Source organism: Ammodytes marinus (assembly GCF_949987685.1).
Source record: "Ammodytes marinus genome assembly, chromosome: 20".
Lineage (NCBI taxonomy): Eukaryota > Metazoa > Chordata > Actinopteri > Uranoscopiformes > Ammodytidae > Ammodytes > Ammodytes marinus.
Window position 1 is genome coordinate 5,945,819 of NC_137224.1, and position 13,921 is coordinate 5,959,739.

At 40.9% G+C, this 13,921-nt stretch overlaps 3 protein-coding genes across 4 annotated transcripts; 2 read left to right on the forward strand and 1 right to left on the reverse strand.

The window, feature by feature from the left end:
• Nucleotides 1–1,946: 1,946 nt before the first annotated feature.
• Nucleotides 1,947–5,187, forward strand: syt15 (synaptotagmin XV; the record flags this gene model as incomplete). Its single annotated transcript, XM_080049687.1, has 8 exons — nucleotides 1,947–1,953; nucleotides 2,030–2,219; nucleotides 2,747–2,895; nucleotides 3,339–3,631; nucleotides 4,154–4,321; nucleotides 4,516–4,624; nucleotides 4,758–4,940; nucleotides 5,048–5,187. The coding sequence occupies 8 exons, from the start codon at nucleotides 1,947–1,949 to the stop codon at nucleotides 5,185–5,187; spliced, it is 1,239 nt and encodes a 412-aa protein (XP_079905813.1).
• Nucleotides 5,188–5,793: 606 nt separating this feature from the next.
• nat9 (N-acetyltransferase 9) lies at nucleotides 5,794–8,257 on the forward strand. Its single transcript, XM_080049263.1, has 6 exons — nucleotides 5,794–5,966; nucleotides 6,560–6,669; nucleotides 6,882–7,022; nucleotides 7,187–7,246; nucleotides 7,489–7,583; nucleotides 7,762–8,257. Exons 1-6 carry the CDS (start codon nucleotides 5,890–5,892, stop codon nucleotides 7,909–7,911), a joined length of 633 nt encoding a protein of 210 aa, XP_079905389.1. The 5' UTR covers nucleotides 5,794–5,889; the 3' UTR covers nucleotides 7,912–8,257.
• A 69-nt stretch (nucleotides 8,258–8,326) lies between these two features.
• On the reverse strand, nucleotides 8,327–13,562 carry lrrc59 (leucine rich repeat containing 59). 2 transcript variants are annotated; one of them, XM_080049262.1, is made up of 8 exons: nucleotides 13,419–13,562; nucleotides 13,182–13,291; nucleotides 12,968–13,027; nucleotides 12,108–12,266; nucleotides 11,653–11,757; nucleotides 11,500–11,572; nucleotides 10,818–11,009; nucleotides 8,327–10,222 (listed from the first exon to the last, which is right to left on the reverse strand). In XM_080049262.1, exons 2-8 carry the CDS (start codon nucleotides 13,281–13,283, stop codon nucleotides 9,942–9,944), a joined length of 972 nt encoding a protein of 323 aa, XP_079905388.1. In that variant the 5' UTR covers nucleotides 13,284–13,291; nucleotides 13,419–13,562; the 3' UTR covers nucleotides 8,327–9,941. The 2 variants fall into 2 exon arrangements, with proteins under 2 accessions (XP_079905388.1, XP_079905387.1); XM_080049261.1 differs by having other exon boundaries at nucleotides 8,337–10,225.
• Nucleotides 13,563–13,921: the final 359 nt, after the last annotated feature.

Below are 13,921 nucleotides of genomic sequence, written 5' to 3' on the forward strand. Positions count from 1 at the left end.
AGGGGGCAGTAGAAACAAGCTGTGCACACAAAATGGAAATATCATCATCACCTTTTAAGTTTATATGGCAAACTAACCACTACACCAAGAGCACCCCCCTCAGAGGATTTGAGCTGAAATTCTCTACAAAGCTCTGTAAAGCCAAGGGGAGCTACAGATTCGGGTTATACTTATCATTACAATTATCTCTAAGGGCGACTCTTGACTCTTCACATTGTAATTCGATACATTGCTATTATAAAAACACTGTAATATTAGTTTTTAAACGTACCATTCCACAATATATAACATGTTAATTGTTGAGCTTTAAAGATGCAGGTAGGGGATTTTGTTACCTTTTTACAAACAAGCCTTTATCCCCCGTCCCGTTATACCATGCTGAGTTAACCGGCTGCTGCAAGTGGTATCGCTCTTCTTATCTAACTCTACAAGAACACGAATCTGCTCACTATTCTTTTAATCTTTTCCATCTTTATAATAGTCCCTCCACACAGTCGGTCAGAGCACAAACATATGCCCACACAATTGCAGGCCAGATTAGCCTAATGGGATTACACAATCCAGATCATTTCCTTATTGAGACAAAATGTACTGTAGATTAATGGCGACAGTTTAAGAGAGCATTTGGCCTTTGATTGACAGCAGACAAAGCGGCAAATGGGATCAAGGACGGAGACAGAGATTAGAGGTTAGAGGTTAGAAGAAGTTACAATTACAACATTTTATCTGATCTTCATGCAGAGTTAGTTAGCATGTTGTGCCTGATTTAATTAGTCCGTGTTTTAATGCCTTTAAAAGGCAGATTCTGCTGGTTTTTCAGTCCATCACTGGATGAAAATCAACGCTTTAGTGGCACAAAAAAAATGCATTAATCTTGGACTTCAAATGAAACTAAACGGTCGAATCCTCCTCTATCACAAACTGACCGATTAATTTTTTGACCACAATTAAGCTGCAGACACTCAGAATACCTTACAATGTCTTTGAAGTTGAAGAATAAACCTAAAGTTATTTCAAAATACAAAAATACACTGTGATATCAGATATGAGAGAGAAAAATAATGACTTACCTTTTAAGTGCTCACCTTATGAGCAGGTAGTTCTAACCCTTTCCTTAAGAAAATCACACCGCAGCCTCAAACAGACACTCCTCTGCTGTGACTTGTCTTCTTCTCTCATAACTTGACCTTACGTGAATTTGGCATCAGGGTTTCTCTTTATGACTGCGTGTGTCGTAACTTGTGTTTGTGTGTGTGTGTGTGTGTGTGTGTGTGTGTGTGTGTGTGTGTGTTTGCATGTGTATGACCCAGAGAGAGAAAGAGGGAGAGCCATTACCCTAGCTTTAGCTCTGAGGATTAGCTCTCATCTCATTAGTTGCTTGGCCAATCTCTTAAAAGACTGACTGTGTGCATGTGTAGATACGAGGGGGGATGAGAGGCTAAAGTGCATTCTGATTCTGAGTTCAAATCCCATCAGTTGTCAGGGCAGCCATATTACATGTGTATTATTTGTAAATTGAAATCAGGTCAGAGGTCAGAAACCAAAGAGTAAACTACTTTTAGATTACACAACTCAAAGTTTCACAAGTTTGCCAGGATAAAAAGATTGTGTTCCTTAAGGAGGTACTGCAGCAACTTAGTATGGCACTTTCATAGAGAGACACTTTAGACTTGAGAATAAAAAACATGGTTGAAGGCAATACTGCAGAGGCTGAGATGCCCTGACGTCGCGCCATTAAACACAACATCATGGTTTGCAAATTATATTCTATACTATATGCAGAGTATATGTACGTTTTGGAGGGGACAAAGCATCCAAAATCAGCGGTCTGTTCCTTTAAAGAGGTCTGAGCGCCGCCAGATAACAGCATGAAATGGTGAGAATGGGCCAGCTGAGTCAAACTCTCTCTCTCTCTGCTCACAATAACAAGTTCACTGGGGAAAAAAATGGCAGGTAAGATCCAATCTGCTTTAGATCCAATGGGCACCACAAGCTATTATTTTCATTGTTAATATGTTTGTTTGTTCAGACCAGGTGTTGCTGCCAGCCGTTGGTGTGTGTGTGGGCCTTCTGTTGCTGCTGCTGCTGGGTTTAACAGTGTGCTATGTGCGAAGAAAGAAGAAGAGTGTGAGTCAATACGAGGAGCTGCTCTCCACGGCGCCTGCAGTGCCAGCATGCTCTGCTCCGGTGATCCTGGTGTCTCAGGGATCCTGGATCAAGTTAGTACCATGAAAACATGCCCGCGGTCCTACATTGTGTATACATGTGGTACAAATTAACAGACATATTTTTCGTGTCAGAACTGAAGAAACAAAACATTTTTTTTAAGTATTTTGCCATTTTTGTAATGGGGTGTACAAAAAGTGAGACGAGGTAAAAGGGTGGATATGTTTTATTTTCAGCATCATAAACCACTAAAACTATCATGATAGATCTTCTATCTTTAAAAGAATTTGATTTCTTTAATTGGAAAAATCATTACTGCTTCCAAATACCTAAAAATAACTAATGACTTGAATTCAGTCCTGGCTGAAAGAGGCAAAGTAAGCTTTAGTTATGTAGCACATTGCAGCCTCAATGGTAAACACTAAACACAATGTGCTATACATAAAGACAGATATAACAACGAACAAGAATAGCCAGGAATCAGCAGTCTTGATTTTAAGAGAGCGATCACTATCAACTTTAAATCAATACATTTATAATGCAGCACAGTTAATAACATTTTTCCGTGTGTGTTTGAAAGGCCGGGTGAGATCCCGTTCACTTTACCTCCACGCTTCATGACACAAAGACACGACGATCTGGAAAATGAGGAGGAGAAAATAGAGGAGGAGATGAGGATGGAGGTCCGGAGGGACATACTAGACCATCGGGGCTCACTCTCAGTAAGCAGTAGGTCATTAATGACTTTAATTGACATAATGTCATGGGGGTTATTGTCCCTTTGAATTTGCACAGTGAAATAAAGTCTCTTGAATCTTAAATTTAAGGATAATACTAATGCTAATGTGGCCTATAAAGAGAGTTCTTTTTGACAAAAAGTATGTTATACATCATTGACATTCATTGTTTAAAAAATGACTTTTGAGTCATAAATCTACTTTGAATGAACACATTTCCATGGGATAACACCCAATAGTTGGCAACATAGGAAAAGTCAGAGGAGCATCAGAGTCATTAAGATTTATCTGAGCATTAATGTTTATGCAAAGACATATGGCACTCCTTTTAATAGTTGTTGATACATTTCAATCTGGAACCGACACAGGAATATTAAAGGTATAACAATAAGTTTAAGCTCAGTTCTCACATACAGTACCCCGTGTCTCCATCAGGATGGTACCCAGTGGGGACGGTGCTGTCCGGTCTGTACTCTGTCCCCGCTCTGAATGAGGTGGTGGCCCCTCCACCGGGCATGTCCACACGCCTCTGCTTCTCTGTGGAGTATCGACCCGGCAGTGAGCAGCTGGCGGTCTCCTTGCTCCGCCTTGGCAACCTCCCTCCACGATTCCATGGCAACGCCACGTTGGTGGAGCTCCGGCTTCTCCCCGACGACCGGCGACCTCGCCAGGCCAAGGCCCGGGGCACGGGGCCCGACCCGGAGTTCAACGACTGCTTTGTTTTCCAGGCGAGGACACGCAAAAGTTTACAGGACTTTTTCATCTCTGCCGAACTGTTAGAGTACAGTGGTGGTAGGCAATGCTTTAAAGAAGATATAGCTCCTAAGAAGCTACAAAATGGTACAAGGTCACTGCGGCCTCTGAAGATTTGAGTTCAAAGTAGCCTTGACCTTTGATCTACATAATGTAACCAGTTTATTCTCGAGTCCAAGTGTGAGTTTGTGCCGAATTTTGATAAAAAATTCCCTAAAAGCATTCCTGAGATATTGTATTCATGTGTCATGAGGTCACAGTGACCTTGTCCTTTGACCTATAACTTCCAAAATCCAATCAGTTCATCCTTGAGTTAGAAAGAAGTTAGTAAGAAAATCCCTCAAAGCGTTTATGAGATATTTAGTTCACAAGAATGGCCTGGACATACGGACGGACCATCCGAAAAAATTATATATGCCATCTTAGAGTCAGAGTCAACTACTGGCAAAGTACTTAGGTTAATGTCTCACACACCCCTCTGTATCTTGCCTCCACAGGTGTCAGTAGTGTGTGTGTCTCAGAGCACACTAAGCGTGTGTGTGCTGAGTGTAGAGCAGGACGGCAGACGCCAAGCGGTGGGCAGGGTGCTGTTTCCTCTGGAGGGGGAGCTCGGTCAGGCAGGCAGGGTGCTATGGAGGGACCTGGAGACGGAGGACCACACACAGGTACACACACACACACACACACACACACACACACACACACACACACACACACACACACACACACACACACACACACACACACACACACACACACACACACACACACACTCACTCAAATAGACACACAGTTTGCATGTGCACAAAGGTGATCATGAAGATTGCAAATCATCCATTCATCTTTCATCATCTCTCAGTGTTCCGAGCTGGGTGATGTGAAGATTTCTCTGAGCTACAGTCCAGCTCTGCAGCGCCTCTCTGTGGTGGTGCTGAGGGCCCGCGGTCTACAGCTGCTCACTGACACAGGTAAGAGATCTGCCAGTGTCCGGTCGTGGGAAAGGACTTTTGAACAGGGACATTTTCACAGGAATGAAAACATAATAAGTCTGACCTCCTAACTTTGTAAGCATCGGTAATACAGCCTCTGTCTTTACCCCAGGTGTGAGTGTCCAGGTGAGCTTACGGATACACACTCAGGTGGTGAAGATCAAGCACAGCAGTGTGGTGAAAGATGAAAACGACCCTTACTTCAACCACAGGATGACCTTTAAGCTCCGGCCCCAGCACCTAGATGAGGCCTGTCTAAGATTTGAGCTGCAGCAGCCCAACCATGCCCGCTCAGGTGAACAATGATTTCACATGTCAGCAAAAACGACGACAATATAAACTTCGGTATAAGTTTTTCAGCTCCAGAGTAAAGATAACGCTCTGTGTTCATTTGTCCCTCAGAGCATCCGGCCGTGCTAGGGGTGCTGGTGTTGGGACCCTTCATGTACGCCAGGGGCCCGCAACTGCAGCACTGGATGGACATGGTCAACACACCACAGGAGCCCATTAAACTGTGGCACGGACTGGGCAGGGTCTCCTAACGCCCTAATCACATTCACACACACACGCGTTGTATATAAACACACAAAGTATGAAATAATAAAAACATCTAGATCATCATCATCATCTAGATCTATGGCTCACAAGCTTTCTTTCTTATTTCCCTATTCAGAGCCAAAATAATTATATTTACACATGGGAATACAACTCCTCTCTCAATCATTAATGCGACTGTTTGTCTTCATTGATACCCTTGATCATTTTGCACTTTTTTCAGCATTTCACTATATCATACAAATATGAGTAAAAATGTTACTAGGAATATAGGTTTGAAAAGGTGGAATTATCTAAGCTAGTTCAGTACTTTATTTATTACCAAAGGGGAATTTCAGTGCTGCAGTAGTAGCCTAATTCATATAAATGACCTTACAACATAACATTCGAATTAATATCTTTCCTTAAAAATATCAAATATTTGATGTTTCTTTTCCTACATATTAATGTGAATTTCCATTCATATATTTGTTTCAATAATTCAGTTAAAGCTCTTCAGTAGGCCTACTACTTACTGATGTTGTCCAGTTGGGGGCGACTCTCGGCTCTGTCTCTTTGCGCAGCCGCAGTTCGAACCACCGAGTGTTAAACAGGAAGCGGCTGTGTGTTGACATTATGAACGTACACGTGAAGCTGTGTTAAAAGTGAATATTCTGTCACATCGGTGGAATATATCAAATTTTAACATCATGAAGATCAATGAGAACACTCTGCTGGAGGGACATAGAGTCGTGTTGGTGCCTTACAATGCAGAGCACGTGCCCAGGTAAAGCTGATAGTCACTGTCATCCTCTGTCTGTAAAATGTATTCATTCATTCATTCATTCATTTCTTCTGTTTTGTTTTTCTTTCTGATTATTTCTAAGTTCCCTTACTGATGTTGAATGATCCTAGCTGTTTATTATTATTATTGCTAAATGAGTAAATGAGGTTAAATAAGCAATTGAAATAAGTGTGCCTCTTAAAACCAATTGAATATAATTTTTCATACATTTTTAATGCATCGGGCATGTAGGCATGAACAAAACGTTGCTAGTGTGTCATGAACTGTAATATATCCACGGTGAAACACTGAGCCAGTCTTCAATGTGCTTTTAGATAGTCTAAATGCAAGTCAGACAGTTGTAAATTGATACAGATTGCACTTATGTTATGCAGTTGCAACGTTTTTCATTCATGTTTGTCCTTTTCAAGATAAACAATAAATTCACCTCTTTTTTTTTGCTTTAACAAATGTCAAACAATATTTTCATAAAATGTTATAGCTCTTTTTATGAAATCTTTGTACATTCTTTTTAACCGGCAAACAGAAACCAACGTCAGCTCTTTCCTCTGTCTTTTAACCGCCTGTGTTTCCAGGTATCATGAGTGGATGAAGTCTCCCGAGCTGCAGCAGCTGACCGCTTCCGAGCCTCTGACCCTGGAACAGGAGTATGACATGCAAAGGAGCTGGAGGGAAGATAATGACAGTAAGGGATTTTGCACTTTAAAAATGCTCTAAAGAACTGCTTTCATTGCTACATTTCAGCCAGCATTTATAAGCAGAAATCCTTTGAAAGCTTTGCTGCCTGTATAACATGACTATTGTCAACACGTACAGGCCTTCGTGGTTCAGATGTTTGCTTGTATCATATTCAACCTTTATTTACTGAGAAAAGTATTTTTAATTTTGTCTTTCCAGAGTGCACGTTCATCATCTTGGATAAGCAGCGTTGGGCGGATCCCAGTGTGGAGGAGGAGCAGTGCATGGTGGGAGACGTCAACATCTTCCTGACTGACCCCACGGACCTCTCTCTGGCCGAGCTGGAGGTCATGATAGCAGGTGACGCCCAAAAAGATCCAAAAGAAAACATCTACAAATACAATCCACCTGCGCTTTGGGTTTTTCACGTTAACCATTTCACCCACATTTTACTCTCTGTATTTCAATACTATGTTCCATTAGTTGAATTTCTAATTTCTAATTTCCTTTTTTTTTTTTAACAGAGCCAAGTCACAGAGGCAAGGGCATCGGGAAAGAGGTGACACGCATGATGATGTGCTACGGTGAGCACAGTGCAAATAGACCAAACGTGCTGCTACTTAAAGGAGGGAGACAGACGGTTAAAGCCGCTGTTTAGAGTCAAACCATTTCTGGAAAAGTTTCATGATGATATCTATAAGTTAAAAAAATCTTCCATTCAGTGTCTCGCCTTAGAGCTGAAACCACCACTGTTTAGTAGACTATGGTTACGATTTGTTAATAGTTCTTTGTCTGTGGTAGTGATCACTGTGTCGTCTTCCACTAGGAGCCACCAAACTCGGGGTGAAAAAGTTCCAAGCGAAAATCGGGTTGGACAACGAAGTCAGCATCGCCATGTTCAAGAAACTGCACTTCCAGGAGGTAAGAATAGGATAAAACATAATCTCAACATGTGTGATGAGGCCATTTAGGATTATGCGACTGCAGTTTAAGGCACTTTGAGTTGTCAAGTACAACTAAAAAAAGCGGTATATAAGTAAAGTTCATTTACCATTTGATATGAAAGTGAGTTTAACCATGATCCTGGTGTGTGTTGCAGGAGTCTGTGTGTAAGGTGTTCAAAGAGGTAACCCTGGAGATGGCGGTGGACGAGTCGGCCCGGGCGCGGCTGCAGGGGGATGTGGGGGACATGAAGGAGAGAGAATACAGGCAGAGCTGTAGAGACAGGCAGGGAACAGTTTCACAGTGAGGAGCCGGGCTGAGGACTCACACAAGACTTTCAGATGTAAAGGAGATCACTGCTCACACACACAAGGGGAAATCTGAGACTCCAAACTGAACACACACACACGTCGTTGACTCTGGTCTCTGATACCAGATGATCTATTATCGCTGCAGAGGTGGAACTGAATCAAAGTACAGTCTTGAGAGTTTTTTTTATTTTTGGAGTATTTAAATTGATATTCTACGTTTCCATCTTCACGTCAGAGGGAAATATTGTACTTTTTATGTTGATATGTTTATCTGATAACTGAAAAGCTAAATTCACCGTTGTTCTCCTGTTAAAAATAAATAAAACACTCGTATTACTCTTATTTGCACAAGAATACAATCAGTGTCAATTCATCAAAAAAACACTCGTATTTTTTTGCAATGCATAGGCATTTATTGACACTGACATTTGAGCATGGACAAAGCTGTACAAGAAACCCAGTAGCAAAGGCAAGTATTTATTTATTTTTTGTGCATGAAGACGCCCTGACAAATGAAAGCAATTTTCATTTCAAGTTACCACTTAAACTGAAGCAACAGTGAATTCATCTTCCAGTCGCCTTTCGTTTCTTGACGTATTCGAAGATGAAAGGCATCAAATTCAAAATCAACACTTTGTCCTTATTCACTGGATGACTTCAGAGATTCTGAACCGGAGTGAACTTTAAACATCTTCTCTGCACCCACTGCTTTCCATGTTCTCTTTGCATTATCATTAAATATCAGTTGGCAAGCATTTTAAATTTGGTATCTTGAATAATCCATCACATATCACAGTCTGGGATTATTTCTGTTTAAAGTGTCTTTGTTTTTGTGTGGTAAGTCATTTAAATTGAAATGTGTTAACCACATCTTTCAAATGTTCTTTTTTAAAAGACTAATAATCCATTTACAGACTGTATGGAAATGAATGTAAAGCAGTGAGTGCAGGGAAAGTAAGTCAAATATATGCAAAGGTCCAAAAGACAACAGCAGGATTTGTAGAATGGATATTCGCGATGCAGGATTTGTAGCAAAAAGGACAATAAATGCAAAATGATCTGTACAGTTTTTTTTTTCATACAGTTTATGAGCTGGGAAGGGTGAACATTAGAGCCAGGCTGATATAGGTTTTTTAAGGCCAAAACAGATGTCAACATTTCAGAATTTTAAAAAGATCTGACGATATTTGTTTTTTAAAACATAAATTAAAGTTGAAATGAGTAGGAAATTAATCGATAAGTCGATGAACAGAAGAAGAAAAAAAGGTTACAGTTCTATACAGAGAACTGAGTGAGACATTTTGATCTCTGGTGGACAAACTATGTAATGACAACTATTTCTAAATCACCTCAAACATATCTTTGGCATTTTCTGTACAGTTCTGACACATGCGCATGAAATCTGTGAAAATGAAAAAAAATCTGCTCATGTCTTAGTTGGGCTGTGGTTTGCATCGTGTGTCTATAAACTGTGAAATTTAGCTGGGTTGACCGACGTAGGAAGATAAAGACAGCTGTACATTCACACAGGGCCTTCACTGCACAAGCTCAGACCGCCACGTCTAAACTCTGGCTCATGCACAACTCAGACTGGCAGTTCACATGTGACTGGACTCTCCAGTGCAGCACAGACAGGGGTCACCTGACATTGCATCTCTTAAACATAACCCACGCTCCGAAAACACAAAGCAGCTTTGAGTCAAAGTGCAGAACATGGTCAGCGGCGGTAGGGAGACATTTAAGACTATGAGTTTTTTTTTAAACAGGCTGTAGTACAAAGAGGGTACAAGAGCGACAACAATTCCATAGGAATTTAAGATGATTTTTAACACATATGTCCATCCCCCTCCGGCTATCTCCCCCGCCCCCCCCCCCAGCACCACAAACGGGGTGAGGGGGATGCAAGGGCTGCCCGTCTTAATGAGATTCATGACATCAGCATATAAAACAAAAAAATCCCAGGATTCACAGGTGGGAGTGGAAAAACCTGCAGCTCTGGAAAACCGGATGGAGGCAGGAGGATAGTTTAGTTCTTGGACGCGTGTTGGGATTCTACAAACTCCTTCGCTGCCGCGGACAGATTTTGCAGCAGCTGTCGGAGCACGCCCTGCTGCTCTCTGGCCCAGGACAGGCCGTAGTCCACGGCGACGTTGACAGGCACGCACATGGCTTCTTTCTGCAGGTCGGTCAGGTGACAGGCGGCGGCCACTCCGGCCAATCCCAGAAGCAGCAGGAGGAGGAGCTTAAACAGCAGGCCAATCAGAGAGCGGCCAGGTTTAGGAGCCGATTCCATCGCAGCCTTTTTATCTGCTGAGATGAAGAGAGAGAGAGAGAGAGAGAGAGAGGCTGACATCAGGAAAACACTAAAAACTGCCTGTTTGGCACTCTACCAAAGAATCAAATGCGTTAATAAAGTACAGATATTAGCTATGGGGACTGAGGACAACAATCCAACTGAGCTCAGCTGCCACATACAAGAAGTGCATGACATACAAAAAAATATCACTCTGCTTAAATTGTTTTAATCTTTTTTTTATAGTTTGTTTCCCATGTTTGATTTGTTTAACAAATACCAGACACTAAATCCTCCTGGACTACATCAGTCTGATCCACTATTCTTTAAGTCAATATTTTAGTGTTGGACATTATCTGAACCTTACTATAAATGGATATGTCATCCATGGGGCTAAAAATTTGGGAATTTTTCAACCCTGCAGACTTGTGTTAATATCGATAAAGTGTGAGTTCATCAATATAAACATGGCACACATCTCTTCTCCAATATCTTCCCTTCAAAAAGGGCTGTGTCTGAAGTTGTTCCTGCTGTTAAAGAAAATGCTCAAGTCTGCATTGAACAATCTCATAAAAGCTGATCATGGACTGAGGTAGTCATCATCCAAACCTGCAGCCTGTCCGTTCTTTTTCTTCCTCTCCTCGTTCTTCTTCATCTGTTTTTCCCGATTGGCGGCAACGGCCATCTGGGAGTTGTACTCTCTCCTCCTCTTCTCCTTCTCCTCTGCCTTCTCCTTCTTACGAGCCTCTTTCTCTTTGGCCTCCCGCTCCCGCTGTTTCGCCTCTTTCTTCTTTTCTAGCTCTGATTGAGGGGGGAAATATAAAAACTGTGTTAACGCATTAATAAAACTGCATTTCAGGAGGTTTGATTTACTTCTGCAAGTAAAACTACCAAGCTAACCAAGAAATGAATGCACAATGATGAGATTCTGAGTTGATATTAGGTTGTGTTTACGTCAAATTTAATAAAAGAAATTTATTTTTTCTTCCTATCCAATTAATCATGCATAGGTACGATATTCACAAATTAATTGTGTCAAATTGCAATATATCATTCACTGGGGCCACTTTTTTTTGTGGAACACACTTTTACTTTTGATACTGTAAGTACATTTTGCCAATACATTTTTCCTTTTTTCATTTCTTGACATTTCTTCTTTACTTGAATCCACTGATAGATTTTGGTCGGTACTGTACCAAGTGTTGAGGTAAAATGCAGTTGATCAACTCCATCAAAAGATGTCTCCTTAATGTATTTTGAAGTTCAAATAAAAAGATTTCCCGACACCCACCTTTTTCCTTCAAAAGGCGTTTTTCCTGTTCACGGTCAACCTCATCCTGAAGAACTCTCATGTGCTGCAGAACCTGGAAGAGAATGAACTTAGTTTTTATACTGTAAACTTCCTAATTTAACTCTTTCTCTTAATCATATTTCTCTCTCTCACCTTGGTGGCACACAGTTTGCACTGCTTCTCATCCAGACAGTCTCCTGCTGCCTTGGCCAGCTCCACCTCCAGCGGGTTGTCCTTCAGATCCAACCACTTCAGGCTCTGAAAGCAAACACACACACACACACACACTCAGACTGAGTAAAATGACATTATATACACCTACATTATATTATATATATTAACATTATGTATGAATAGATTTATGACGGTTAGCTTTAGTCCAAATATATCGCAGGGTTTTCACAATTTAGAATAAATTGTTCAAATTTTTTGGGTATTGGCTTTCTTGTTGATAGTTTGATGATTACCACTTTCTTGTCTGTAGGTTAAGTGTGAAACTACAGCTATAGCAGCCTGCATTTTTTTTCAAACTACTAATTAACAATTAAAACTAGCATACGATTTTAACCATGAGCCAAACAGTGTGTGTGTCTGTGTGCTACACCCACCCTGAGCTGCGAGAAGCTGACGGGCAGCACACTCAGCTTGTTGTTGTAAAGGTCCAGGTGTTGAAGGCTGGTCAGGTTCCCCAGCTCGTCCGGCAGACAGGTGAGCTGGTTCTTACTCAGATCCACCTTCACCAGGTGAATCAGGTTGCAGAACTCTGGCTACATGAAAGAAACAAAATGTATATATATATTTATACAGTCACAAAGTTGGAAAAACTGCAGGTTAAGTTTATGGTTCGACAGCTCAGTGACAGGCAGAGGGGTAAGAAATACAGAATATCAGCATCACTGTGTATCCTTTATGACTTTCCTTTAAATATTACAATCCAGTCTCTTGATTCAGATAAGGAAATTGCCACTAAAGAAGAGTTTATCAAGAAAAAACGTGAGGGAAACTTCAGAATAACAGAGGACAAATCCCTCTTCAATGATGCACAAAAAAAGAAGAAAGTGCCCCTGTAAAGCACTTTGAATTGCCTCTTGTTTGAATTGTGCTTTATGAATAAACTTGCCTCACCTAAAGTCAAACCCATTAAAATTGAATTCCATAATTGCGTGTGGTCGCAGGTGAATTTATTCTTAAAAGCTACACAATTAAAACCCAGATATTATAAGATTTAAGGCAGTGGTTTTCAACCTAGGGCCTAGAGATAAAAATTAGGGCTACTGAAGTCATTCAAAATAAGAAAATAATAAGAAAACCACTCAATGTTTGAACTGCTAAGTCATGAATCCACACAAAGGCCGTAACAGTTGGTGAGGGGGTCACTAGACGCTGGGGTCACAAAGGTTGGGAACCAGCAGACATTTAAGAGGTGAAATGTTGTGTTGAAGTGCAACATCATTGTGTTTGTACTCACAGGGAGAAAGGTGATGTTGTTGCAGGACAAGTCCACAAAAGTAGCTTTGGTGTATAAAGCCTGTTTGGGATAAATAGCATAGTACATACATTAAATATGCATTTTAACCAAGACACATGTGAGCACAGCATGACATGTTATTTGAGGTTCCATTATTAATTTAGGGCAGTGAACGAATAAATTTGATAATATTTTCACATCGTCAGTAACTTACTAGCTCTCTGACAGGCACCTCAGTGAGGTTACACAGGCTCAGGTCCGCTTCTCTACCGCTGATTTTATCCTTCAGGTTCAACACTTTGCTGTTTTTACTCATTCTGGAATCTGAGGGGAAAACACACGTGCGAAATAATGAGATTTTGAACCAATCTGAACAGTTTTGAATTTGTCTTTAGAGCAGCAGAGAGCAGGAACTCGCCTATAACGGTGACGTTTGACATGTTTTACTCACCTGTTGTGAACGCTTCGTTCAACTGTGACAAAAGAGGCAGAGAAGACGACTAGTCCGACTTATAAATGTGTATAAAGTTAGAGTAAAAAGGCTTCTGAGACGTTGTTAGTCTGTGATTTTGGTAGAAGTGACTGCCTCAATGAAAATCCACGTCACTGACTGAAGCACAGCGCGAGGCTGTTGAAGAGAGCAGCGTCCCCTTCAGTACCGGAGGAGACAGAGCACTATTAAAATAAATCTCCATTTTAGGCTACACTGTAGCACTGTAGCCAGAACAGGGACTGTTCAGATACCCAGATAAATGTAATAATAAAACACTGTGTAAATACTTCACTATAAGTAAAAGTTGAGCATTCATGCCCTTACTTTAGCAAAATGTATTATTCTTTTTTATATAAAAAACACTTATGTAGTAGTTGCATAACTATGCATAACTATGTTGTACTAAAAAAGATACATAAATACAAACCTTTGTAGTAGGTAAAGCATAACTATGTAGTAGT

Coding starts and splice junctions, on each gene's coding strand:
- lrrc59 (XM_080049261.1), bottom strand. CDS start 13,283: ATGAGTAAAAACAGCAAAGTGTTGAACCTGAAGGATAAAATCAGCGGT. Junction 11,573..11,652: donor GCAAACTGTGTGCCACCAAG/GTGAGAGAGAGA, acceptor ATTCTCTTCCAG/GTTCTGCAGCACATGAGAGT. Junction 11,010..11,499: donor ACGCCTTTTGAAGGAAAAAG/GTGGGTGTCGGG, acceptor CCCCTCAATCAG/AGCTAGAAAAGAAGAAAGAG.
- nat9 (XM_080049263.1), top strand. CDS start 5,890: ATGAAGATCAATGAGAACACTCTGCTGGAGGGACATAGAGTCGTGTTG. Junction 7,023..7,186: donor GCTGGAGGTCATGATAGCAG/GTGACGCCCAAA, acceptor TTTTTTTAACAG/AGCCAAGTCACAGAGGCAAG. Junction 7,247..7,488: donor ACGCATGATGATGTGCTACG/GTGAGCACAGTG, acceptor GTCTTCCACTAG/GAGCCACCAAACTCGGGGTG.